The 27,838-nt window shown below is 48.5% G+C and overlaps 2 protein-coding genes across 4 annotated transcripts; one reads left to right on the top strand and one right to left on the bottom strand.

Annotated features, from left to right (window-relative positions):
- Nucleotides 1-194: 194 nt before the first annotated feature.
- Nucleotides 195-11,911, top strand: SYT11 (synaptotagmin 11). Of its 2 annotated transcripts, none has more exons than XM_063357139.1 (4): nt 195-328; nt 3,701-4,524; nt 7,221-7,341; nt 8,863-11,911. In XM_063357139.1, exons 1-4 carry the CDS (start codon nt 295-297, stop codon nt 9,171-9,173), a joined length of 1,290 nt encoding a protein of 429 aa, XP_063213209.1. In that variant the 5' UTR covers nt 195-294; the 3' UTR covers nt 9,174-11,911. The 2 variants fall into 2 exon arrangements, with proteins under 2 accessions (XP_063213209.1, XP_063213208.1); XM_063357138.1 differs by having other exon boundaries at nt 8,860-11,911.
- Nucleotides 11,912-18,635: 6,724 nt separating this feature from the next.
- On the bottom strand, nt 18,636-27,782 carry RIT1 (Ras like without CAAX 1). Of its 2 annotated transcripts, none has more exons than XM_063357256.1 (6): nt 27,643-27,782; nt 27,409-27,542; nt 26,892-26,948; nt 25,883-25,956; nt 25,209-25,400; nt 18,636-24,167 (listed from the first exon to the last, which is right to left on the bottom strand). In XM_063357256.1, exons 2-6 carry the CDS (start codon nt 27,503-27,505, stop codon nt 23,937-23,939), a joined length of 651 nt encoding a protein of 216 aa, XP_063213326.1. In that variant the 5' UTR covers nt 27,506-27,542; nt 27,643-27,782; the 3' UTR covers nt 18,636-23,936. The 2 variants fall into 2 exon arrangements, with proteins under 2 accessions (XP_063213326.1, XP_063213327.1); XM_063357257.1 differs by having other exon boundaries at nt 19,371-24,167; nt 27,409-27,539; nt 27,643-27,760.
- Between the last annotated feature and the right edge of the window lie 56 nt (nt 27,783-27,838).

Below are 27,838 nucleotides of genomic sequence, written 5' to 3'. Positions count from 1 at the left end.
GACCCCCTCGGCCCCGGTGCCGTCTCCTCACAGCGGGAGCCAGCTCTCCGGCCCCGCGAGCCCACGCACACGCTCCGCTGCCGCCCGGCTCCTCGCCCGGGAGGCGCGGCCGGAGCCCCGACACTTGCCGAGTCACCGCCGGGCGGGGCCGGGCGCGGGCGGGGCCGGGCGGGGCCTGCGCCGCGTCGGGACCAGTCGGCAGCTCCTGCATCCCGGGGCTCGAGCATCCTGCGGGCGGGGCCGGCACCGCGGCGCCTCCGCACCGGGCTCCGCACCCCCGGCCTCGGCGGGGCCATGGCGGAGATCACCAGCGTCCACCCCGGCTTCGGTGAGTGGGGCCGGGCGGTGTGGAGGGCCCCTTCCTCCGCCCCGCTAGAGCCCAGGCGAGGCCCCCGCCGCCCCCGAGGCCGGACCCCGCTCCCCCCCCCCCCCCCCCCCCCCGCCCTGCCTGCCGGTAACCTTCCCCCGCGGCGGCAGGCGGCCCCCGCCGCTCGCTGCCGGCCCCAGGGCGGTGCCAGCTCTCGCCCCCGGAGCCGCCGCGGCCGGGCCCGGGCCGGCGGGGAGCAGGTGGCGGCCGGGCCCGGCGGCCCCCGCCGCATGACGTGATGTCTGTGCCGGGCCGCGCCGCGCCCCGGCCTTTGTTCGTGCCTCCCCGGGGGCCGGGGCGGCTGCGGCACCGGCACCGGCGGCCCGACGAGGCGGGGCCTGCCCCGGCGGCCGGGAGAGGGGCGCGGCGGGCGGCGGCGGGGGGGGGCGCGGCGCGGCGGGGGGGGCACGGCCGGGCACGGTGGCGGCGGGAGCCCCTCCGTGAGGAGCCACAGCCTCGCTGCATCCTCGGGCGAGGCGGCCCCGGGCCGTGCCAGTGCGGCTCCCCCCGCACCCGGTGGAGTCATTCTCCCGAGTTGGTGCTCGCTGGTGTTTAAGACGGTTTTTCCGTAGCCCGGCGGGCGCCGCGGGCCGGTGCTGCAGCCGGGGGGGTCCGTGTCGGTTGGGTTTCTCCAGCCGTGGAGGCTCAAACCCGCTGCCTCCGACCTCCAGCCACCGGCTGACCTTCCCCTCAGACCATAAAGCCCCATAGATAAAGCACGGTTATTACATTTCCTTTGAATTCTAAACACTTAGTAATAATTTTCCATACGATATAATTTATCTAATGTACGATGTATCTACTTACCTTTTACCGTCAGTGTTTCCTGGAATCCAAGAGCCACGTGCTGTCATAATTTAACCGCTGGCCGCCATTAGGGTATGATTAGCAAACATCAGTTTTAAAAGGAAGTTTTCAAGTATTTTTCATTAATTGAAAAATAATTCCATATCCCCAGAAGTTGGCTTTGTTTTGATTAAGCCTTAGCATCGCACCAGAACAAAGATCTCTTCAACCAAGTTTGACTGAAAAAGCACGGTTTTTCTCTTTTTGAGAGAGGAGACGGGCTGCAGTGCCATTTAAAATGGTCATTGTGTGTAGCAAAGTGCTTTGAAAATTGCAGAAGCTGAACTAAAATTGGTTTTAGGCAGCTTTACATCAGTGTAGTTTTCAACTCTAGGGAATTATGGAGACGGGACTAATGAATGTATGGAATGATGACATAAGCGGGAGTCTTCAGCCAGGAAAAGAGGGGTGTTGGGAGCAGCGCAGAGCAGGGAACGGTTGCTCCCTGTTTCTTCTAATGCAAGATCAGGCATCAAATGGAACGAGGTGGGGCAGGCTCAAAATAAAAGCCCTTGTTTTCTCATGCCACATAATCAGGCTGAGGAACTCTTTGCCACACAACGTTATGGGAGCCAAATTCAAGAGCGGAGCTAAATCAGTGGAAGAAAGATCACAAAGACTTATTTGGTGCTTTCTAGTGCGACTGCTTCTAAACTTGTCCCATCAGATCTGCAGGAAATGAAGGTACGAGAGCTGATTCTATGAAGACGCAATAGAAACAAAACACACGCAAATAAAAGAGATCAGCATAAGAGAGGAGTTTCAGCATTTGTCCTTTTCTGCATATCCACTGAAGCTTTTAGTGTGTGTATATGTCTGTTGTATTCTAATTAGCTGTTAAAGACCACTTGCATCACTTCAAAGAGGAAGCAATAAATAACGAAATAAAGTTGGGGTTTTGGGGGTGTTTTGTTAATATTATGAATTCTTCTTGCTTTAATTAATTCAGTCTAAGGCTATGCTTAGAGTGGGACCTGGGACACGTTTATCTGTGAAGCTGGTCACCATCGCAAAAGACTTCCAGTGTCAGTCTGGGAAGGCTTCTATCTAACCAAAAGTGATTTTGCTATTTTTGCAAAAAGGAGACATATTCTCTTGAAAATCACAGTTTTCCCTGAGCCTATCAGATATTCAGATTATAGCCTGGCAGTCTTGTCGTCTTGCCCGTTAACCTCAATAAATAGTAATGTGGAAAGCACAGGGAAGAGACAAAATTGAGGTGTTTTCTATAGCTTCAAGTATGAGGTTGGCAGATTATTTTCTCCTGTTTATGGTACAGAGTGACGATAGGAAAATCAGAGAAGCTTACCTGTTTTACTGGCTGTTCCATTTAGCTATTGCTGTGATTGTCATGGCAATGATCTTTCGTTTTCCCTCTTACTATGGAAGCAGTTTGTACAATTTGTAAAGAAAGAGACATAGGGCTAGAGGGCTTTTTTTGTTTGCTTGCTTCCACAAAAACCAAATTGCTTGAATGCTGATTAAACCAGTAATACAATAATAGGTTATAAGAAAAGCCTGGCTCTACCTTCCCTGCAACGTCCCATCAAGAAAATGAAGACAGCAAAAAGATCTTTGCCTTCCCTTTTAAGCCTGAACAAACCCCACTCTTTTGGTCTCTGCTCGTCTTCCATCTGCTCCCCATTCTCCATCTGCTCCAACCTTGAATCATCTCAGTGGCCCATGACTGGAATTGCGCGAGGATGTCGGTGTAATGTACTGGGGAGCTCAGCACTGCTGGTCTCGTTCTGTGTCTCGGTAATACTTCTCTAAAGTCAACCGTTACAAAGAGAAAATAACTGGCATGGTTGCTAAAAATTAATGTGGTGCTTTTTTGTTCTGGCTTGTCATTACTGAGGAACATAGTTGTCATAAACTCCAGAAAACATCAAATAATCCCTAAATCCAAATACAGGATTTTCCGGCCGTTGTTTTCGGACGTTGGATTTCCACCTGAAATCTCGTGTGTATCGTTGGCCCTACGGCTGCTGTAAGGGGCTAGGACAAAACAATCCGCCATTTCAGCCAAAGGGATTTTTTAAAAATTGCCAATAAAGGATAGCTGCAGGTCTAGTGTTACGGCCATATTTATTACTCCATTCATGTTGTTGAAATAGAATTGTGTAATGTTTCTGAACAGGGCATTTAAATAAATAGATAGATAAATAAAAGAATGCTTCCTGCGCATCACGAAACTGTATTCCTGTGGAGATGCTGGTAGTGCAGGAGGTTGATTTGGCCAGATAAAGCAATTGACCGTTTGAAATTCTTAGCGTGTGAAACATAGGTAGAGCATGCCGTAGGAGTGTAAAATGTTTCCCATGTGGGAAAATATAAATTAAAGGAAGTAGTTTTTTGATTTTGGGGAAGCTTTGGGAACAACACGGTGCTACCGTATAGATCTTCGCCCAGTTGTGCCCGGCCCCGTGGGGGCACGGCCACCACAAAGGTACAAGCTTGTTCCTGACTGCCTTGTCTTCTCCGCAGATGTCTCTCCAGTTGTGGCAGGCCTCATCGGTGCTACTGTCCTTGTGGTTTCTGTCTCAGTAACAGTTTTTGTGTGGACATGCTGTCACCAGCAAGCCGAAAAGAAGCACAAAACCCCACCGTATAAATTCATCCACATGTTGAAAGGCATCAGTATCTATCCGGAGACCTTGAGTAACAAGAAGAAAATCAACCGAATCCGGAGAGACAAGAACGGCACTCCTAAGGAGACTGGAAGGGGAAACCTCTTGGTGGATGCTGCTGAATCTGGTTTGATAGGCTCCGATAAGGCTCCAGATGGGCCAAATGCAGCCCCCCACGTCGACCAGCTCCCAATAAAAGTAGATTATGGAGATGAACTAAGTCCAGATCAAAGCCTCACTCCAGGAGGAAGTAAAACCTCCTCCCCATCTTCTCCAGGGGATGACGTCATGTTGGGTGAACTGACTTTCTCAGTGGACTACAACTTCCCTAAAAAAGCGCTGGTAGTTACCATTCAGGAGGCTCACGGGCTGCCAGTGATGGATGAGCACACCCAGAGCTCTGACCCTTACATCAAGATGACAATTCTTCCAGATAAAAGGCACCGAGTGAAGACTCGTGTACTTCGCAAGACGCTAGACCCAGTCTTTGATGAAACCTTCACCTTCTATGGGATCCCATACAGCCAGCTCCAGGATTTGGTGCTTCACTTCCTCGTGTTGAGCTTCGATCGCTTTTCTCGAGATGATGTTATTGGCGAGGTCATGGTGCCCCTCGCAGGGGTGGATCCAAGCACTGGAAAGGTTCAGCTGACCAGGGAGATCCTCAAAAGGAACATACAAGTAAGTTGCTTCGTGTAGTGTGACACGAGACTCCTTGCATTGTATTTGATCCCAGTTCTTTTGATCTCTGTGGTCTAATAAGCAGGAACACTGCAAATCCTTAGCCACGAAACCCCTTTTTCTGCAGCCACGTGTTACTGGTGTTATATGACTGTGCTCTTTTAGTTAGGCAGTTCTCTGCTGTGTGGTTACGGCAGTTTGAGAAGGCGTGGTCACTATTTAGGCATGGAAATGATGGATGTTGGAACTCATGATGCCGAGAAAAAAGGCAAAGTCCTCATCTCCGAGGAAAAGCGCTGATGTGATGACATCACTTGCAGATAATTCATCTGCAAAGGCAAACCTCACTTAGGGAGATTTGCCTGGTCTGACCGTTTTAGACACCTATAATTGTAATTATCTACCTCTGAGCTGTTCCTGCAAGCCATAAGTAAGTGGGAATATGGCAACACAGTCAGCAGAGTCTGACGTGATTCCGTTTGTCCTGGAGCAGACATCTCGGTCAGCTCAGCTGAATCCCACCCTAGCTGACTCTGGTGGTTTCTCACTTGAGAACAAAGTGTCTGAGACAGTTTTGTCAAATGTAGGTACCTGAAATTCAGGTGACGTGAATCCCACTCGTAGCGTCCAGCGCTGTGAGGTAGAAAGATGAGCAGTCCATTGGGGCTGTTAAGGCTTCCCTTGGGGACGGTGTCTTCTGTCCTCAGGAAATACCCTACGTGCAGGTAGGAGGAGGTGGTGCTTAAGATTTTTGTTTTCTTGCTTAGTTTATTTTTGCTACCCATCGTCCAGGTTGAATAGAAAAAGGCATTTGGGCTCAATTATTGCCGTGAGGTATTGGGAATTGGTGCTGGGCTCCATAACATACTTGAGTATGTCCTAGAGTGGCAGCATTTTCCTTGAAAAGTTTTTTCCGCTATATTTAACTTTTTTTTTTTTAAAGGAGACCCTATGTCAATGACCCAAAACAAACCAAAAGAATCCCAGAGTTCTGGTAATTACTTTGCTTTTTTTAGATTCTTGGGATGCTTTACACTATGATAAAACAAGTGTTTGGCTTAGGTTCTTTTGATAGGATTCTTTTCAGTGCATTGACTGAAGTAAGTTACTGAGTTACTTCTCTTAGAAGTAACAGATTAAAAATAGAGGTCAAAGTCACGCTAAATGAAAATAGATTTAATCAAGGATGCAAATTGTGTAATGTTTATTGGTAATCAAAAATAGATTTACCTTGGTGTCAGGTGTGCATTCTCGAAAATCTGCACAGTTCCACAATGTCAAAACAGCCGTCACGGAACAAAGTTTTCAGTGTCGGGAAGTTTCAAAATCTGGAACACAGAATTGTATTTAAAACACAGTAAATTATTGCACTGATCCAAGCCACCGAAGGTGTACATCCCCTCCTAATGAACATTCCCAGTAATTTCTAACTTGCAATCTAAGAATGCAAGGTACTTTGAAGTAACTACGTTAAATTACTTCAGACCAAAAGAACCCCAAAACTCTAACAACAGACACCCACCCCCCCATACTCTCTCTGCCTGGTGTGTTCTGGTTTATCCCAGGAGCCGAAGTTCTGAACATTTCCCTTCCAGGGCCAGGAACTTGCTCGTATATTTACTCTCCTCCCAAAATTTTGCATGAGCAGCAATAGCCTTTGTTCCTCGCCTTTGGAAAACTTGGCTTAAACGCTCAGGAACTGCTCAAATAAAAAGAAACCACCAAAACGATCATGAACGTTTTCCGTGTTTAAGTTTACACGCACAATTTTTTCCCGCTAAGCTGAATAAGAAGCGGTTGAAAGAACAGCGTCACCTCTTCGGTGATCACCAGAGCATTTGGTGTGACATTTACTTAGTGCTTCACCCCTTTGAAGGGAGAACAATTCCTTCATTTGCCCCCCCCCAAACCCTTTGCTCTGCTGGGTCAACAGCACCGGACACCGGTGGGGGCAGGAGGACGGCGGGGTCCCGAGGGTCAGAACCTGCAGCTGGTGGAGCTGTGGCGGGAGCTCTGCTGTCGGTGCGGTGCTGACACCACACGATTTCATACCCGCCGCTAATGCTGTTTGCCTTGAGAGCAAATAAACCTAATCCAGATGAGTGCTGTCTCGACGGCAGTTAGTGAATGCCAGCTGGAAACCACAGCTGATTATCTCAATGTTACGTTTGTCTTTGAAAGGATATACAGCAAGTTTAACTGAGTAGATCTGTTTTTATCTTTTTATCCCTGTGCTGTACCTTTGCAGACTAAACCGATGGCGAAACTGCCGAAGCGTGCCTAAAGGGCTTGAGGTGCCCGGCCACCGAAGCTCTACCAACAGCCAGTGAAACTGAAGCTGCTAAACCCCACGCTGCCTCTGCAGCAGACCTCCAAAGGCAGCCGCGGCCACTGTTCTCTCAGAAGGTGCCCACAAGGTTTCCCCTCATGGGAACCCGCAATTGAAGGGGAGAGGCCGTAGTGATGCTCGCTGTGCTCAGCCGGCGCGGGGGGGACAGCACAGGATGATTCACCTTACGCTGCTCGCTCGGTCCTTCTCCCGGGGGCTCCATCTGCCCAAAGCACTTCAAATGGCCCGCGTCTGCTTTTCCAACTTTCTAGGCATTTAGCACAGGGAAAGGAGATTCTGGTGACCTCCAACTTTTGCCTCTAAGACCGTCTTGTCCTAATAAGTTCTTTCTGTTTCTTTTCCACAGAAATGCATTAGCAGAGGGGAGCTGCAGGTCTCCTTGTCGTACCAGCCTGTGGCTCAGAGAATGACTGTTGTGGTGCTGAAAGCCAGACATTTGCCAAAGATGGATATCACCGGCCTCTCAGGTAGAAGCTATTTTCTCCAGCTTTAAATGTGTAGGGAAAAAATCTCCAAGTTTACTTTGACGTCTTTTCACCTGTCTTATCGGAAGATTTTCTGTATTTGCACACTTTTCCTCAAACTCTTTCTAAGGGCGCATGGCGATCGTCGCTCCCCAGCAGATGGTTAGGCAGACAGGACCAAATCCTTCCTACTGCGAGACCAACAGTTGCATCTGTCTGGCATCATCTGGTTTGTTTATGAAAGCAGTATTTCCCAAATTCGGCAGATCTCTGCATTGCTTTTGGCCGGCGTGGGCGGGCTCTGGGCCTCCGTGCTGCCCGCGCTCACCATTGCCCTTAGCAGCTCCGTGGCTCGGCTGCTGCCTGCCGCGTCTGCCTCAAACCCTGCCCCTAGAAGAGGAGGGTAACAAAGAGCAGGCGTAAAAAATAGGAGGGACAGATTCAGAAAGGAGTAAATTCATACGACATCGGAAACAATTCAGGGCTTTTTTCCTTTTCTGTTGTTTTTGCTGGCTGCGGTGTTCCGCTGTTGGGGGTGAAGAGCAGAGCAGCTGTTCCGGCCGTCCTGCTCTGTAGTCACAGATTCCCACACTCCTGAATCCCCTTACGAAGTTCCCCTTCAGGATTACGGGGAAATGGTTGGAATCAGCTTCAGATTCAGTAATGGCCTGACTGATAGCAAATTTAGTCCTGTTTTTGCAGCTTTCTCCTGTAAACCTCAGAATGAATGCGGGCGAGGCTTAGTTATCTGTTGTAGGCCTTAAATTTTACTCTTTCTGTAAAAAAAAAAAGCTTTCCTCCAGCTACAGGATAAATTTTTCAGTAACAACTTCTGCCTGCTGGCTCTTGCAAGGCTAACGTCATTTCTTTATGTGATCTTTATATTACGCACAAGCTCATCATTTCAGTGGGATGAAAAAAGTCCAAGTTGGCCGGTGTGAGACGGGCAAGTGACTTCCAGCTTCAAAACTCGTGTTACAGGGAAAAGAAGCGCTGTGTGCCTGGTGGCTTACTGTTACTCCTGAACGAGCAAGGGACGAAGTGAGGCTGATGGAAAGATGAAGGCTTTGTTTTAAGCTTTCTTATTCTTCAGTACCTTCCACTCTTTCCATCTGCAAATTTGTAAAACCGTCTTGACGCTTTGCTGGGCTGTTTCCCAAATATTGGGTAAAAAATATTTCTTGTTATAGATGACAGTGAAGGGTGAAATTTTGGCCAGTCGGGCACTGACCTCGCCAGAAGGCTATCCGTTGCTATTTCTAGGATTACTTACCGTGGCATCCATGCGACTTGCTTCCCCCCGCTCCCCAAGCAGTGTTGAAGCTCGTGACGAACCTGTGCTGCTAACGCCGCTGGTTGCTTTGCGATGAGGAAGGACGGCACCAGTGTCCCCATCCTGGGGAGCTGGGGGCAGCCGCCGAGGTTCCCACCGTTCTCCCCAGCTGGCTCCCTCGCGCTGCTCCGTTACTTCCAGGAGCGTCACTGGGCTGTGTTATTAGTTTATTTCTCTCTCTTCTCCAGCAGATCCGTACGTCAAGGTGAATGTTTATTACGGAAGAAAGCGCATAGCAAAAAAGAAGACTCACGTGAAGAAGTGCACTTTGAATCCTGTCTTCAACGAATCCTTCATTTACGATATCCCTGTTGATCTCCTTCCTGACATCAGCATTGAATTTCTAGTTATCGATTTCGACCGCACCACAAAAAACGAAGTGGTGGGACGGCTGATTTTGGGAGCACACAGCGTCACCGCAGGTGGTGTGGAACACTGGCAAGAGGTGTGTGAGAATCCTAGAAAGCCAGTTGCCAAATGGCACAGCCTGAGCGAATACTAGCAGAGGTTGCGGCGGCGACAGCCGACTCGTAGAACAGACTTAAACCTTGTTTTAGCTGTAGAACTAAACTTTTGTAAGAAGCAGCAGCTGATTGGTTCTCTAGTGATGTGATTTTGCAGGGCACTAAAATTCTAAAGAGCATTAAATGAAAAAAGAAAAGATATCACGAATATATATAACAGTGTAATCACGCTATTGCATGCCTAATACAAACTGAAATTAGTGTAACTACCAATATCAAGTTGCAGATTTTAATACAATTATCTGTCACTATGGAAGTTGTGTTTGTGCCGAACTGTCTTTGCTGGTATTCACCGAGATTGGCCTGTCTTTATTAGGCTTCTCCCAAAGTTTCTGAATTCTGCTGTTTAACCTCTAGTTTCTTGTTAGTTTGCCTGCCCATTGATTCTTGCAGTTCTGTTCTTCGCTGGTTTGGGAGAACCAACCGCGTTTCCGTATAAAGGTGGTTTAGGATTCTGCACTAGCGCAAAAGGAAAATACAGGGGAAAATGGCACTTTTCCTTCAGAGAAGAAATAATTCTGTTGTCAGGCACTGGAACACTTGCCTTTGCGATGCACTTGTGGAGCTGTAAGGCCACCGCATCAAAGAGTTGCATCTAAAATTCAAACACCACCAAACCGATCGCGTTGCTTTTGCCACGTGGACGTTAGCGCAGGCACGAGCTCACAAACTGTCAGAACTGGGCAAACGCCGCTCGGTTTCATTTGATTTAACCCTGTCTGTGCATGAAGGGCCCGAGAAAAACCCAAAATCTGACATGTCACTGATTGGTAACGATACCTGCTGATTCTTTTGAACATGAAGTGTGAAATTCTGCGTGACGGCTGAGTTCTGATACCATGGCGTAACCTATCTGAGATAGGAAGATATCTCGGGGGAAGAGGTTTTAAGCAAAAAAATCCCAAAGCTTCCCTCCATCCGTACTTGAGTCAGTTCGCATTATGTATGGTCTTGTCGAGAGCCAGCTCTCAAAAAAGGACTAAACGTGGGCAAAGCCTATCGCTGCGCAATGCGCCAGGCGCTTCAAGAAGTTAATTCTCGGCGTTTCAAGGCAGCCTGAGTTAGTTCTTAAATTGTGAACGACTTCTGAGACTTAGGCCGTGCTCACCATGGCCTCTGAAGCGTGGAGACGTTACGTGAGGAGCGTGACCTGTAGCACTTCACGCTATTAACCCTGAATAGCCAGTAGTTTTGAGCAGAAGTTCATGAAGTTGCACAAAGACAATTTGGAAGTAGCTGCACTAGACCTGGTGGTGAACACACAAGCCTGGGAACGGGTTTTGGACACGGCAGCAGCGTCCTGGCGAGGAACTCAATTCGGCTTCTTATTACGTTCAAGCCGGGAAAGATATAAATAAGGATGATAATTGGCAGCAAATAATTGTTTGTAAACTGAGCGGAAATAGTTATAACAGGCTGCAGAAATTGCAGTTCTCTCTGAACTCTCCCACGGAACTAGGAAGCAGAAGTGAGCTCACGAAGAGGCACGTAGAAGACCCCAAATTTTCAGTAGACATTTGGTTGCTTCCAGGCAGCCAGTCTGTTCTGTGCCCTGTGGAATGTAAATAGTGTATCATAATGAAAAAATTCTAAGATCAGGTACTTACAGGCCTTGACTACTGAATTTTAGAGCCCTGTTGGAAAAAATGATCCTTTCCACCTCCATCCTAATGAAAGCAGAATAATTGAGCAGTTCTTGCTGGGTTCCCTCCCCGGCCACCGTGCGAAGCAGCAGCTGCTGGGAGGGCGCTTTGTGCGAACAGTCAGCACTTTGTCCGTTGGCAGCACTTTGGCGTCTCTTCCTAAGACGTTATTTTCGGAAAGCTGAATTTTCTCCCTCACGGCTAGTTACTCGTTGAAACTTCCTTCCCCGCAGAGTGTCCTTTTAGCGACAGAGGTCGCAGGGAAGCCGAAGCGCTCTGTTCCTCAGCCTTGCGTGGCAGACGAAGCACGGACTTTGTGCTGTATCAATCCCGATTGCGAGGATTTCTGCCCAAGGCTACGGTCGATTTTATCTTTGTCTTAGACGCTTTCTGGCTCGCGCTCTGCCCGTGGCTCGCCGCCACAGGCCAGCGAACGAGCTCTCCCTCGGAAATCAGTGTCGAGCTATTTCCATCCTAGTTTTTGCACTAAGCAATTGTGTTGCTGAGGTTTAGCAACTGTCATGACTTTTCCTCGGAACAGGCTTACCAACACCGCTCCAGGCGTCCGAACAGGGTGTACTAACAACAACAACAGAGTTCCCTCTTTCCCCTTTGGTGTGAAAAGTGTGCTTAAGCCTAGATGGTCTTGAGATTCCTCTAGTTGAAAAGGAAAGGTGAACTTCTCGTCAAGGAAACGTACTCAGGGTAAATAGACTTAGGCTATAGGGCAGGTAGGAGTAGCTCCAACACGATTCTGGAATGATAGGAAACTGAAGATGTGCAGATATATATTTTTTAAAACGTAAAATAGACAGTAAGTGACAGCGGACTCACTGTAAAATCTCCCAGGTGTGGTTATTCTTTACCTTGTGTCTTCTATTGTAAAACTAACTTGGACAGTTACAACTTTGTGTGAAAAAATAAAAAAATAAAAAAAAAAAAAGGCGAAAAACCTAACTCAACCTGTGTGAAACTGCATAATGCTATAAGCTAATCTACATGATGTAACGCTATCTTGTATGTTGGATTTGTTAATGCACACTGAGCGTGCAAATAAAAATTAAATCACTTTAGCTGCTGGCTGTGCCGTGTTTGACCATAGGCAGCACAGACCTGACCGTACTGAACGCTTTAAGGACTTGTTTGTAAACACGCGCGTCTCCGCTCCGACAGCTCACAGGAAAAGCACACACTAAAGAAACCGCAAAGAAATACAGGAACATAACAGAGTCCCGGCAGACTAAGTGTAACGCTCTTACCTCAGCGCTAGCACATACAAAAACTCTCAGGGATGCTACGCAGCGTTATGATTTGCTGTAATTTGGCATGAATGGATATTCTTTAGCTAAACTGGATCCACGTGAAAAAAAGAGGACATCAGATGGGCAGAAAAAATAAGCCATTTGGCTCTTAACGTTTGTAATTTAGAGGCATTCCTGGGTCACAGCTGAATTCTCCGGGAACACGTTTGTCCATCTCGCTCTGTGCGAGCTGCGACAGTCTCTCCTAAAGAGCCGTGATCTGCCGCCTCTGGCTTGTTTCTCTGCAGCTCCCCGTCGGCGCTGCCCAGAAGGGCTCTGCCGGGCACAGAGCCACGGCTTTAGAAAACGCCACATAGTCCCAGGCAGGAGCCGGGTTTCCCCAGCAACACGGACTGCAGCGAGCGCTTCAACGCCACGCTCGGCTCTCTGCCAGCAACGGACCAGGCTCCAGAGGTGGTTTAGGTGTCTCGATATTTAAAACAAATTTCAGGTCCATCTTCGAGGAACCGGGTGTTTTCACAGCCCAGGCTTTACAAAAAGATGGTTTTAACGTCCCGGGAAAAGGAGTGGCCAGAGCTGCAGCTGTCACAGCTCTGCACCAGAGGGACGGACATCGCGGGCTTCCCTGCCGTCCCCCCGCAAGCGCAGAGCGCACCCCCCGCAGAGCCCTGCCTGCCGCCTCTCCTACAAACACACCACAACTGACACTCGAAGCCCACTCTCTCCAAATTCACCTCGGGACGAAGATGAAAACGATCAAACTGCAACAGATGCCATTCCCTGGCTCACCAGTGACATTCTGTTGTGGTTTGAGAAACCCGTAACAATTTAGTGTCATTTGGACAATTATTCTGTCACCCCATGACCCCTCCCCGCCCGGGAAGGACAATCGGGGCAAACAGGGAAACGCGAGGGCTGAAATATAAATAGATTTAATAGGATAAGGCTAAATAATTAACAATAACACTGAAGAACCAGCGTTGATCCCGATACCAGTATAAAACACCCCAGGACTCTGCCCAGCCCATTCCCCCAGCAGGAAGCCGCGCACTCCCAGCAGGGACAGCCAACGTGGGCCACGGCGAGCGCTGCGGCTTCGGGAGGAAGGGAAGGGCTCAGGGCTCCGGCACCGGGGCGAGGAGTGCTCAGAGGGAGAACTCCTCAGCAAACTTCCTAATTTCTACGGAACGTGCCGTTCACGGTGTGAAATAACCCTGTTGGCAGCTTGGGGCAAGTGCCGGGGTCTCGCTCCTCCTCGTCCCCGCACCTGGGGAGCTCGAAAACACCGAGACCTTGAAACCCGCACCCCAGAGCTGGCTCTAAAGTAAATATTTTCACAAATTCAGATGCAAGAGTCTTCCAAAAGGGCAGTTTTCCCCAGCATTAAGAGGAGTTAGTCCTGTGCCGCTCAAACCAGGACACGTCCTCAGCTGTCCGACCAGCGCTGAGGAAGGAGTGACTGAAGCGCTCAAGAAGTTTAAGCAGCTTGACCCGACTCCTGCTCCCACGGTTCAATTCCACCGTATCACTCAGCGATGGCCGTCGGACGGTGCCGAACACACAGAACCATCGGAAGCCGCTGAGATGATGCAGGTGGCGACCCACGTGGCTCGTGCCTCCATTCGAATTCAGCGCCCAGTGACTCAAGACACGGCGGTTTATTTAACACCTCTGCTTACCATTAATTCTGTTGTTCTCTGCACTGTGATTTATCGCAGCGTTTAACCATGTTCAGTTATTTCTCGTGGTAAAAACTGCAGTTATTAGAGCAGTTGGCTAAAACTGCTCAGCCAAAGCGCACAGTCGCTGATTATTTTCTACTTTTTGTGCAAGACGTGACAGAAAATCTCTCTTCGTCCTACTCTGCTTGGCTTCTGCATCTAAGACTGCGTGCCGTTAGCAAACGTCCCATTTCAGGTTCTTACACCATTCAGCTGAAACAGAAACAAAAGAATTTGCATAAGAAAAAGAAAAAAAAACCAACCACAAACAGAATGGGTTTGACAAACCATGAAAAGAGAAACGGTTCTGTAGAGACCATGGAAGCTCGGCTCTGACTCGCTCCCCCCTTCCTGGGGTCCGGGTGCTGCTGCCGTTTCAACCAGCAGGATTTTGCGCTGCACAATCAGGTCGTTCCTCCTCCGACAGCTTCTGCCTCTCCCAACTCCCCGGGGGGGCGAGTCGTGTTGCCACAGCAATGCGATTCACTTTCCATGGCAGATGCTGGCTCAGGGCTCTTTCGGCATTTCCTCTGAGCAGGAATAACTCCGTCTCCTTCCCGAACCCCAAATCTGTGGGACTGAGCTCGAGGGAAGGAGCTGCCACCAGACGGGTCCCTCTGCGGGGCTCCAGAGCGCCCCGATCTCACTCACCCTCATTAAAACCCAAGAGCTGGAGCTCAAGCATTTGATGAGTCGTTCCACCGCGCCGGGCAGATCCCAGGGCCCCAGCGGTAACGCCGATATTGTCAAAACTGGCAAAGTCTTCTCCAACAGCTATTGAAAGCCAAGTGAGTCCCTCTGGGAGCCGACGGCACCCGAAAGGCACCGTGTAACGTCGCACCCGCCTGGACGGACGCAAGCGCTGGCTCTGAGCTCCCGGTTCCACTTTGGTGCTACAGAAAGTACACGATTCCCGGGGAGACCGTTCCCCAGTTGGGCCAAACAGGAAACGGGACAGGAAAGGAAAAGCAGCCCAAGAAATAAGTAGGACATAAGGGAATGCCAAAAAAAGAAAACTAAACAAAACCAACCAAACCCCAAACCAACCAACACAACCCTCCCGTGTACCTCCATCACGCAGCAGTTCTACCCTCCTTCCCATAGGAAGACATAAGTGTACTCTCCGCTGGGTTAAAAACGGGCTGGATGGCCGTGCCCAGAGAGTTGTGATCAATGGGGTGAAATCCTCTTGGTGGCCGGTCACCAGTGGTGTCCCTCAGGGCTCAGTTTTGGGGCCGGTTTTGTTTAATGTCTTTATCAATGATGTGGATGAAGGGACTGAGCGCACCCTCAGTCAGTTTGCAGATGACACCAAACTGGGTGGGAGAGTTGATCTGCTGGAGGGTAGGAAGGCTCTCCAGAGGGACCTGGACAGGATGGATCCATGGGCCAAGGCCAACTGTAGGAGGTTTAATAAGGCCAAGTGCCGGGTCCTGCATTTCGGTCACAACAACCCACAGCAACGCTACAGGCTTGGGGCAGAGTGGCTGGAAAGCTGCCCGGCAGAAAAGGACCTGGGGGTGCTGGTGGAGCCAGCTTAACATGAGCCAGCAGTGTGCCCAGGTGGCCGAGAAGGCCAACAGCATCCTGGCTCGTATCAGGAACAGCGTGGCCAGCAGGAGCAGGGAAGTGATGGTGCCTCCGTACTGGGCACTGGTGAGGCCCCACCTCCAGTGCTGTGTTCAGTTCTGGGCCCCGCTGTACAAGAGGGACATTGAGGTGCTGGAGCGTGTCCAGAGGAGAGCGACCAGGCTGGTGAGGGGTCTGGAGACCAGGGCATATGAGGAGAGGCTGCGGGAGCTGGGCATGTTCAGCTTGGAGAAGAGGAGGCTGAGGGGAGACCTCATTGCCCTCTACAACTCCCTGAAAGGAGGGTGCAGAGAGGTGGGGGTTGGCCTCTTCTCCCAGGGGAATAATGACAGGACCAGAGGAAATGGCCTGAAGCTGCGGCAGGGGAGGTTTAGGTTAGATATCAGGAAGAATTACCTTACTGAGAGAGTGGTCAGGCACTGGAACAGCCTGCCCAGGGAGGGGGTTGAGTCACCATCCCTGGAGGTGTTTAGGAAACGTCTAGATGTGGCACTTCAGGGCGTGCTCCAGTGGCAGAGATTGCAGGGGGTTTGGTTGGGCTCGATGATCTCAAAGGTCCTTTCCAACCATGAAGATTCTGTGATTCTGTGACACCTTCCATCCAGCTCAGGCAGGGGAAGGGCCGGACCCATCCGCACCCAGAAGAGACTGAAAAACACAAGACGAAATTATTTGGGGAACATTCAAGTTTACACGACCTGGACTTTGAAGAAATTTAAACGAGCAGTGCGACTTCTCCCAGGGCGCTCAGCACCTTGATTTTTGGCCCTGACCAGAACATACGGACATAAAAATTCAGGCTTCAGGTTACATCCAGAAAGCCAAAATGTAAAAGCTTGTCCGATTCCTTCCTGCTAATGAACGCAACAAGACGAACGGGAGTTCAGCAAAGCGTCTCACACTATTGCGCTATTAAAAGAATGAATAACAGCACAGAGATCTAGGTACTAAAATCTTACCAGAATTAAAAGAAACACGTATGTCATACCTTAGGATATAAGTTTAGGTCTCTGAAAGTAACACCAGGAGTGTAAACGGGAGAAAAATCAACGTGTTACCACACATTACAGCACAAAGCCCAAGCTCATGCTCTCAAGTAATTTTTTTTTCTTACAACAATATTGCAGTAACGGGTCTGGTGAAAAAAAAATAAAGTTTGGGAGTGGTGGGGAAAAAAAGTATAAAAGGATCGAACAGGAAAGCTGCCCAGACCAGACAGAAAAAATCCACTAATAAGCCCGTATAGAGTATCGTCTAATCGCATGGCATGCTGCCAGACCGAACCACTGTCTTGGCCATCAACAATCTATAGATTTTTTTTTTAAATTGTTATTACCGATAGTCTCTGCAGAGAACGTCTGTATTTCCAAATAACCCTAACATTGGGGTCACACGATGACTCTAGAGGAGAATTATTCCACCTTTTCTTATCCTGCCACCAGCGTGCTGCCCTCCATTAGCTGTAACACAAAAGGGGAAAACAAAAAAACCAAACCAAAAAGCAAAGAAGATAAACAGATTAAAGCAAGTTCATCCAAGTGTTCTCTGAGACCTCAGGGCACTACTGGGTTACTGGTCCGTGTGTATTAGTGAGACCATTTATGCACACATTTAACTTTAGGCCGTGTAATAAGCCTCATATTTTTTCCTTTTCACCCTTTCTTAGTTATCCCAAATTAACGTTTCTCAATACTGAGTTTTGGCAGTGTTTTTAGCGGAGATTTTTTTCATTATTTCTCAGGTTTATTTCTTCCTGTAGCATTCAAATTGCACGCAGGATTCAAAGCTGATTATCCGTAGGGGAAGCACTTGTCAGAATTAACGCCCCAGGCAGTGGGTGAGGATCAGCTCCGCCGCCGCGGGCCATCGAGCAGCTTCGCCCTCGGAGCACAGACCCGAGCCAGAAGCTTTTTGTGCATCTTCTGTCAGCCAACGGCACAGACGCGCTGGAGGAAATGACCTCAGCCTGCGCCCGGTGAAATGCTCCCGATTCGCTCACTCGGTGTGAAAAGCGCAGGCTCGAAGACAGTTGGCTCATACTGGAGAGCAACGGGCGGCTCGGGAGCAATCTTCAGTCCTGTGAATTTAGTTGCAACCAGATTTATACAGGTGTAAAACAGGCAGCACATTGGCAAGGAGCCCGTCACCCAGATACAAATCATCGGGTTTCTATACAGTATTTTGTTTCATTTCTGTTGGTCCATGCAAACCTCATGGAGTTCAACCAGGCCAAGTGCAAGGTCCTGCACCTGGGCTGGGGAAATCCTCAGCACAAACCCAGGCTGGGCAGAGAATGGCTGAGGAGCAGCCCTGAGAGAAGGACTTGGGGGTGTTGATGGATCAGAAGCTCAACACGCCCCAGCAACGTGCGCTGGCAGCACAGAACCCCCCCCAGCCTGGGCTGCATCCCCAGCAGCGTGGGCAGGGGGGCGAGGGGGGGGATTCTGCCCCTCTGCTCCCCTCGGGGGAGACCCCCCTGCAGTGCTGCCTCCAGCTCCGGGGCCTCGGCACAGGAGAGACACGGAGCTGTGGGAGCGGGGCCGGAGGAGGCCCCGGAGCTGCTGGGAGGGCTGGAGCCCCTCTGCTGTGGGGACAGGCTGAGAGAGCTGGGGGGGGTCAGCCTGGAGAAGAGAAGGCTCCGCGGAGACCTTGGAGCCCCTTCCAGTCCCTCAAGGGGCTCCGGGAAAGCTGGGGAGGGACTCTGGAGCAGGGAGGGGAGCCACGGGACGTTGGGAATGGGTTGAAACCAAAAGAGGGGAGATTGAGATGAGATGTGGGGAAGAAATTCCTTCTTCCGAGGGCGGTGAGCCCCTGGCCCAGGTTGCCCAGAGAAGCTGTGGCTGCCCCATCCCTGGAGGGGTTCAAGGCCAGGTTGGACGGGGCTTGGAGCCACCTGGGCTGGTGGGAGGTGTCCCTGCCCAGGGCAGGGGGTGGGACGGGATGGTCTTCCAGGTCCCTTCCCACCCAAACCATTCTGTGATTCTGTGATTCACTCCTCCAGCCTCGTGACGTGTGTGTTGCTGTTTTAATTCAGCAGGAATTTTGGCAAGGCTTTTTTCAGTTCTCAGTTACATGTAATTAAGTTCCACGTATCTTAAATTTTACCGGTTTTGCACTTTTGTAAACAACTTCTTGTTATCTCAGCAAAAGACTGACCTTTATTAACAGCAGGGAGGCATTACAGTTTTGCATTCCTGTAATAAAATCAGGCAAAGTAAATCTGTATCAGTTGTATAGGAAAGATTTCCTTAGTCCACAGTAAACAACAAACTCCGCTCAACCACGCAGACTGGCTGACTATGACAGTGTCAGACCCTTCTTAGCTGAGATTTCTTCATTCCTGGTGATGGGATTTGCTGTTTGTGGGCACATCGTGCAACAATCATGTTGGAGAAGGAATGGTAAGAATGCAGCGGTAGGAATTCTTTCGTGCCACAGATTTGTTCCTGCCCTTTAGGAAAGGGGTCACCAGTGAAGGGCTGGACAGCTTCTGGATTTATAGGGAGAAGTCTAAAAACTACGCTCTTAGTCACCCGCTTTTAGCGAGATAATTAGAGGTTTACCCCTAATTCATCTCTAGGTCTTACATACTTAGGAATTTTCAGTATGAGTATCTGCAGAGTAATTTGTTTCGGTCTACATTTGCAAGCCACGTAAACAAAAAAGATGCAAGAATCGCCTTTTCTTTTGGCCCAAATGGTGTTTCCTGTCCTTATGGAGAGAGCACAACAGACACACAGCAAAATTATTGGAGAACCTGCCACTGAACCCACTCGAACATGCCGACTTTGGATAAACCGGCCCAATCCATAGTAAATAACACCAGCAACAGCACAAGGACAGCACCGCGCGAGAAAAAGGGAACTGCGTTTCAGATCTTTACTCTCTGTATATTGAAGGATTAAGTAGGGAGGGGGTGAGGTGGCTGGTGAACTGTATTTAGGTATTTTGTGTCTCACCTGTGACTCTTTTAAGCAAAGCCATCCTGGAATAAGAAGGAACGTCATCAACTCTGAAAAAGGATAAAAACCAAAAGGAGCGTGAGCAAGGTGACACCATTCCCAGCAGATGAGTAACCAGAGAACACGCAGTAAGGACCAGTGTTGTTCAACATATTTGTAGCCAGCCTGCGAACAATCAAGGAAGAATCACAGCATCCCCGCCTGGCCGGGGCTGGAAGGGACCTCTGGAGGTCACCTCGTCCCACCCCCTGCCAGAGCAGGGTCACCCAGAGCAGGTCGCGCAGGGTCGCCTCCAGGCGGGTTCAGAATATCCCCAGAGCAGGAGACCCCACAGCCTCTCCGGGCAGCCTGTGCCAGGGCTCTGCCACCCTCACAGGAAAGAAGTCTTTCCTCATGTTGAGATGGAATTTCCCATGTTCCAGTTTGTGCCCGTTGCCCCTTGCCCTGTCCCCGGGCACCACTGAGAAGAGCCCGGCCCCATCCTCTCGCCCCCTGTCCTTTAGATATTGACCCACTCTCAGTCTTCTCTTCTCCAGGCCAAACAGACCCAGGTCTCTCAGCCTTTCCTCAGCAGAGAGATACTGCAGTCCCCCGAGCATCTTTGTAGCCTCTGCTGGACCCTTCCCAGCAGTTCCTTGTCCTTCTTGAACCAGGGAGCCCAGAACTGGACACAGTGCTCCAGCTGTGGCCTCCTCAGGGCAGAGCAGAGGGGGAGGATGACCTCCCTCCACCTGCTGGCCACACTCTTCTTGATGCCCCTCAGAATGCCATTGGCCTTCTTGGCCACCAGGGCCCATTGCTGGCTCATGGGCATCCTGTTGTCCCCCAGGACTCCCAGGTCTCTTTCCACAGAGCTGCTCTCCAGCAGGTCACCCCCAACCTGTCCCGCTGCGGGGGGTTATTCCTCCCCAGGTGCAGCACCCTGCGCTTGCCCTTGTTGAATTTCATTAGGTTCCTCTCCGCCCAACTCTCCAGCCTGTCCAGAACCACAAGAACATCTGCATGCCACCATGTGATTCACAGCTGTCAACTGGACAATCTGTTGAACAGAAATGTCAGGGATTCCTTTTAGGAATCTTGTGTTTAGTCCAAAATTCTAGTCCAAGAGGCTTTCTCACGGGAACTGAAGTGGGTGACACCCATCAGCCTGTCAACCAGGGCAAGGATTCTCTGCCGACTCCTCGCTTGAGACAGCAGAACACATACAGTTTGTAACCAACGAGGGACCTTCTTGCCACAACCATTTAACGTCTCTCCGGAGTAGAAAAACGCATAGCTGAGTCATGGCTGTGAACGCCGAGAGACAAGAGAGGGTTGTTGGCGAAGTTGTCTCCAAACACCTGGTGAGTGCACAAGGAGACATTTCTGCTGTGGGCAGGAGAAGCTAAAACATTCTGTGCCTCTTCCATCCACACAATGCTACAGGGAGACATCCTCTCTAACCCAACACATGGACGCCAGAAGCCCTTCGTTAAGTCACGAAGTGAGAGTTATATTGCAAATCTGACTACAGTATAAATACTATAAGGGAAGACACAACAACTACACCAAAGCCACAAAGGAGCCTAAACCCAGCTGCTTTCTACTAGTACAAAATAATAAAATGCAAACAAGCAGCGCCTAGAGAGACCGAGGCAGTGGCAAAGGCAGTGGGGTTACTCTGGCTGGAGCCCCAATACCCCAGTATCTGGGCAAAGATTTCAACACTGACCCCACGCAGCTGCTATTGCCCTCGGAAAGTAAAACGCCTTACACAGAGCACACAAAGGTGAAGCAATGCAGTTGCAAAATGTCCAGACTGTATTTAAACAATTTAGCACTGATTTAGCACCAGACTCGCATCACAGAATTTTTAGGTTCTGCACCACTTAAACATAACATCTCAACTCCTTTTTTTTTTTTTTTTGAGCAAGATAAGCATTTTCCAAAATAATTTAAACACCCCATGAGCTTTCCTTCTTCATCACTCTCAGGCTGAACAGCCGTCTACCCAACATGCTAGGCACCAGAGATTAAAACATCAAATGCAAACATTTGTATTAAAAATTATATATTGTGTCAAATAAAACAATAATTCTGTGTACAAATTTATACATGACAAAAATAAAACTCTTTTTGAATAACACTGTGTAAAAAAAGTGCTTGCTGCTGTTCTGATGTAGTAATTCTACAAGCAACAGGCTCACAAAAGGCATTAGTAAACACTTCAGTGGCATTGAAGGAATCAGGTAAGGCACAGACATCAGTTATTTAAAGGTGGGAACAGTCCCATACAGCTTTTAGTACTGCTGACAGGTTACATTTACATATTATCTGGAAAATTTGAATGCAGGAAGCTGATGAACGCTTGATGTTAACTTACTGCATCAAGGAAAAGCACAGGAAAAACTTGTCGTCATCTCAGGGCCCTGCTCAGCGCTCCCATGGCTGGTCTGAAATAACTTTTACGATGACAGAACCAGCGACTGCTTTTAGAGCAACTTCTGAACCATCGCCCCCTCCTTCTCCTCAAATTTTCTGCTAGATGGTTTTCATCTGCGGTATAGACAGCATTTAATACAAACATGAACGACTCGGAGGACTTTCAGTCCTAAACCAGTAAATACTGAAAGAACGCACTCGACTGCTCACACAGTTAACATAAAAGAGGTCTTAAATTCTGAACAATCTGAATTATTCTCAGCCTTTTTCAAACAACCTACATGTGATTATTACCAGTGTAGTGTAACACTGGAGCACTGAAGGAAGTGAGAAACAGAAACAGATTTAAACATTTTAGCTCAGCTACAAACAAAATAAAAAATGTAACCCCCCTCCAAATTTCTCGTTATAAGTTTTTTCTAAATCTTACACAAAGAAAATACTCTTAAAACCAACAGGCACAGAATTTCCAGTCGTATCTTAAGCAATAAGGAGTTTAGCAAGAAGAAATAGCTTAAGTCTATATATTTCCTATCCTCGCTTCTTGTACTAATCCTTTTACATAGGCATTTTCCATTTTGACTGCACTATCGCATGCAGCACACTAAGACTGACGTTACAGATCTGATTTTTGATCAGTAAGATTAACCGTTACTGGCACAGATGATCGAAGAATAACCGAAGGTATACATTTAGTCTATTAAGCTCTTTCACTCTTAAAATGAAAGATTCTAGGCACTTAGTTCTCAGAGAAACTTGTTTTAGCCATGTCTGAGTTGCCTAACTATGATTTGTTCTATTATTAAAAAACAAAATCAAGAGGAACACCAGGCATCTGTCTCTCTGCTGGATTTAAATTCTCTAACTGCTATATATACGTAAATCAGCTCGAAAGCAGAGAATATCTCTATGGATGGAGAGCCTGCCTCAGCAGCACTTTCTTAACCAAATCCTTCTTTACTGAGCGTAAGAAAACCTGTACCTGCGCCGCCTGGCCCGCCTGCGCAGGTCGGGTCAGGGATGTGAGTATCTGTCAGGACTGTCGCTGTGCCCAGCTCCTTGCTTCCTTCCTCTGCACCGGCAATTCTGCTTCTAAGACTACCTTGGAAGAATCCTACCAGTACTGGGGATATTCCCTCTGGGCTCAGACAACTCAGCATCAGTCATTTTCTCTACAAAGTAGTTATCATAGGATAATTTGAAATTACTATGTTAGAGACTTCTACTTCACAAAGATACTGGCTCCTTTGAGACAAGAACATAAAACTGAATGTAAATAAATAAGCCAGAGCATCATTACGGCCATGATTTTTAAGAAGCAAGTCAGAAAATTCAAAGCTGTAGCTTCTACAGCATCATTGCATTACACATGCTGTGGCAACACAGTAAATGCTATATACAGTAGGAAAATGCTACATATTCGTGCACCGTTGCCAAGTTACAGCTGCCATAGGAACCATAATTTGCTTTTTCTGACTTATTTAGAATCCCACCTACAACACTGCTGATTAACTGATAATTTAGATAAACTTGTACAAGTATTCCATGTGACTGTTGCTGGAAAGAATCTATTCGATGAGAACACAAGAACTCTAACACAGCTCCCTCCAACGACATCTGTACGCAGCCAAGGCTGCGGAGTCATGACACGCACTTTGTAAACTACTCTTCAGCGTGACTTCGACAAGCCACCTCTCGTGATGTGGGTTACTGTTCCAGAGAGCAGCAACATTTTCTTGTGCAAACAACTAGGAAAAAAAAATTAATTAAGTTAGGTTGGATAGAACTTCAGCAATATTTTACACAATTCAGCTTCCAGTACGCAGTGACCAAAAACAAATACGGAAAAGTGCAGGGACATAAACCTATCAGCATTTGTAACCAATGACATGCAAGCAACATTTGCTGGATCCAGTAAAAAAAATGACAACGTTAAGTGCAACTGTTACTGTGTCTTAAGTTAAATATCCAAAACTAAGGGAATATCATTCTAAACAAAAATAACTGGTGAAAGTTAAGCATTCCCTTAAAAGTCCCACCAGGTTTAAAACACGCTGCCAAAATGTTGTTACTATACCGCTTTGGTTACAAATGGCTGTTCACAGGTTTGTTTTTTTTATTTTGCAGAGGAATTCTCTCTGCTCAAGTGACTGAATCCTTCTTCCTTCTGAACGGTGACTTCAGTCTTTTCCACACACTGCTTTTAGGTTTTGATTTCCTTTCCATTGCCATTACTGCTTCTTTCTCTTTCCTGCGGATTTCTCGCACAAGAGCATGAAATACATCATCAATATAATAACGATATGCAGCTGAAGTTTCAAAAAAAGGGCAGTTGAATTCTCGTGCTAAAGCAGAGCCTTCCTCTTTGGAGACCTGAAAAAAAGTTCACACTTGTCAGGAAAGCCCAAAGTTTCTTTCTTTACCATTTCTTCTTCTGCTTGCTCTGTAACTGTGAATGCACCCTCACAGGCTCTAGAACAGCTTGTTCCACTCACCTCTAAATCTTTCTCTACAAACCTGTTTTTCTTTCTCTTTCACTCATTGCTTCTCTAGCAATGTTAAGACATTCATGAAACAACAGAGTGCTTCGAAAGGATGTTCTTTTCTTGGAGCTGAATCTTGAAGTTGCCTCTAACATAAACAGCCCTCAGCCCTAACCCAAGCATTTGTCAGTTTGGTAAGCTAAGAGTATTTGCTTCTCCTGGTCAAAATCTATTGTTTGTCAAACTACTTCCCAGAACCAAGCAAAAACTTTCCAGAAAAAAGCCCAAAACAACAACAAAACCCAGTCTTGCTGAGGCCATAGAAAAGCAACACCCACTGCTCTTCTGATACTTTCCACCTCTTAGCACGGGTGTTCTACCATAGCTACCATCATTTGCCTGCTACAAAGCACAATGAAAATCCATCTAATTCCAGGTATACAAACAGCACCTCTGGAACTTGTTTTCCAAAGTACCTTTCCTTCGAGTGAAGCTCTGCTTCAAACTGTTTTCCCACAAGACAGTAGTCGCTGTTTTCTTAAGCTAAAAGTAATTTTCCTTTCTCTCCATTCTTATCCGAGTTCTCCATTATTATGTGTCCATTCTTAGCACGCTTGAATCTGTAATTTCTACTTGTATCTGCAAGTGGTTCATGGAATGCTAAATCTCTACTAACAGCATGTCCTTTCAGGAGTTAAAAAAAGAAAAGCTCAAGAGCAGCTGAAACCCAAAGCATCAACTTGGAAGACTTTACTTTTGTGATTGCTGTATGCATTTGGGTATTCAACTTGGGTATTCTGGGTTAAACAAGTACTTCTCTACTGTTCTTGTGTAGTAAACATGCAAAAAATTAAGGGACTATAACCTCTCGTACTACTGCATTTTACAACAGAAATGGCTTGTAATTGCGAGCCTCTTTTGTGCCATTTACCTGCCGTAGCTGTGTCAGATCAGATTTATTTCCCACCAGGACCACGGGAGTGTCATCGGTGCGCCGAACACGGTAGATCAGCTGTTTGAACTCACGCACTTCATGGAAACTGCGCCGGTCTGTGATTGAATAACAGATGATAAATCCCTCGCCAGCCCTCATGTACTGGTCTCTCATGGCCGTAAACTCTGCCTAGAAACAGACAATTACATTTCAATTGCACAAATACAATGACTTTCTAATTTGCTCAGAATGGGAAACACAACATGCATTCCAAAAAGAGCAGCACAGGAATTCTGTGAACAAGCTGGTCATCTATCTTCTCATGTTGTCACATATAGGACAAGATACAACTTATGTTTGGGATTAACACCAAGTTCCCTCGCTATAGAAATCATACCGGCATGTCATTTATCAGCCAATATGTATTGCTTGTTGACCGTGAACAGCAAGGTGCAACAGAGAAAGCAGTGCATGAAACCATCTGAGCTGCCTAAATGCAGACAGTGTGATACAGATGCTACAAGCAATGTCATGCTTAGAAGAAATAAGAAACCTCAAAAAAAACAATTTGGAAGAAGAGACAGGCATACTTTTACAGGATTTCTGTCTCTACACCTGACCATTACAGACTTCTTAACGTCCTCCCAATTCACTTAATATTACTCACGTACCTGTCCTGCTGTGTCCAAGATATCCAGATTGGCAGGTTCATCGTCAATGCGTATTCGTATTTTATAAGCATCCTCTGCGAATTCACGGCACAGTGCAAAGAACAAGATCAGAATACAACTGCAATACTCAGCAGTCATCAATTCACAAAGAGAATGTTACGCTAGAAGAACCTAATCTGGTAACGTTACTATACTACATTAGCTTGATCTTTGTTTAACAACAAATGAAATTTTAATTGTCCTGGTGTGATTTAGTATCCTCCCAACAGTTCGCTAAAATCATGCTACTGTACATGCTACTTCTAACAGACATGTGACCACAACCTTTAAATTCACTTTGGATACCTTGGTGGAAAGCACAGAATATGAAGCCAGAAAACACCCGTGACTGACGAGAAGAACTGGCCACCAGCAACTGCCATTTTCTTAGAAGTTAAGACAAGAAATATTCTGTGCCTCTGAGTCAGCACTCCCACACTACAACAATCTGCTTTCAACAAGAAGCTGCCTGCTTTTCCCACTTTTCCTTCGACAGTGTAACTGTTGGTTGAGGTTTCTCTTAGAGATGCTGCAAAAGTTATGCAACAACACAGTAAGTTGTTAAACTCTTTCATCCCTCCCAATTTCTAAATCGCAGAGCACAATTTGGCAAGACAAAGTAATAGCAGAGAGCTGATTGGCAGTATGGAGACTAGATTTTTTGAACAGGCAACTAACAATCACTTATCAGCAGTCTGTCATCCTTGTCTGCCCACATACAAACAAGTACAGACAGCACATGGCCTGTATGTGTGATAGGAAAGTCATTAAAGATCTAAAACTCATGATACGCATCCCAGTCCTCACAGCAGTCTCAGAAGTCTTATTACCTTTAAATGAGTAATCTTGGGTCCTCAATTTACAGCCAAATTTATAGCTTTCTTTAAATTGAGTAACTGAAATCAACAGAGTCCACAACAGCTTTGCCTGCTAAAACAGGGAGCAAAGAGAAGACAGAGGTTTTTCTTACCAATTGTGGGATCATGATCCTCTGGAAACCGGTGACTGATGAACTGCATGGTCATAGCTGGAAACGAAAATCAGAGACACAATTGCACAAGCCTCGATAAACATCTGCGGCTTCAGCATTCAGCGCTCAATGCGCTCGAGCACATCACCTCACCAACAGCTAAAACATAAAACCATACTCGGTGCAAGACTCGAAAGAAACACGGTAGACGGAGTAAGTGAAGTAACTCCGAGAGAGAGCACTACGCCCTCGTCCTCAACAAAGCGCTCCGTTAGGAGTTTCACAAACAAAGCTGGACGCGGCCGAGGCGCGGAAGCCGATGACACACCGCGCTCCGCGACATCCCGGGGCGGAACAGCGCCCCAAACCGGGCCGTTTTCCTCAAGAAACGTGTCACCTGGCGGCTGCCGGGCCGAGCCCCCCGGCGGCGTCGCCCGGGCCGGGCCGCTCGGTGGGGCCGGGCCGCAGCAGGGAGCGGCTCCGCAGGGCCGCCCGCCCCGCCCGCCCCCCCACGCACCGCTCTTGCCGACGCCGCCGGCGCCCAGCATCACCAGCTTGTACTCGCGGGACTGCCCCGGGGCGCCGCCGCCACCCGGGCGGGCTCCGGAATCCATCTCCTCAGCGCCGAAGAAGCCGCCGCCGCCGCCGCTGCTGAAGAGGAGGAAAGAGGGTGAGCACCGGCCGCCCTTCGCCCGGCCCGGCCCTGCCCCGCCGCCCCCGCTCTCCTCCTTCGCCCCCTCCTCCCCCTCACCGTCAGGCTCCTCCGCTCCGCATCCCGCGGGCCGCGCTCCGGCCCCAGGCGGCGATACCAAAATGGCGGCAGCTCCACCACGGCCAGCGAGCGCCCGGCCACGCCCCCCATGGCCCGCGCGGCGGGGGCGGGCCCGGCGCACGCGCGCTGCCCCCCTCAGGGCCGAGGGCCCGGGCGCCTCGGGGTCAGCCCTCGC

Source organism: Chroicocephalus ridibundus, chromosome 21 (genome assembly GCF_963924245.1).
Source record: "Chroicocephalus ridibundus chromosome 21, bChrRid1.1, whole genome shotgun sequence".
Taxonomy (NCBI): domain Eukaryota; kingdom Metazoa; phylum Chordata; class Aves; order Charadriiformes; family Laridae; genus Chroicocephalus; species Chroicocephalus ridibundus.
This window is presented reverse-complemented; position numbering and strand designations above follow the sequence as displayed.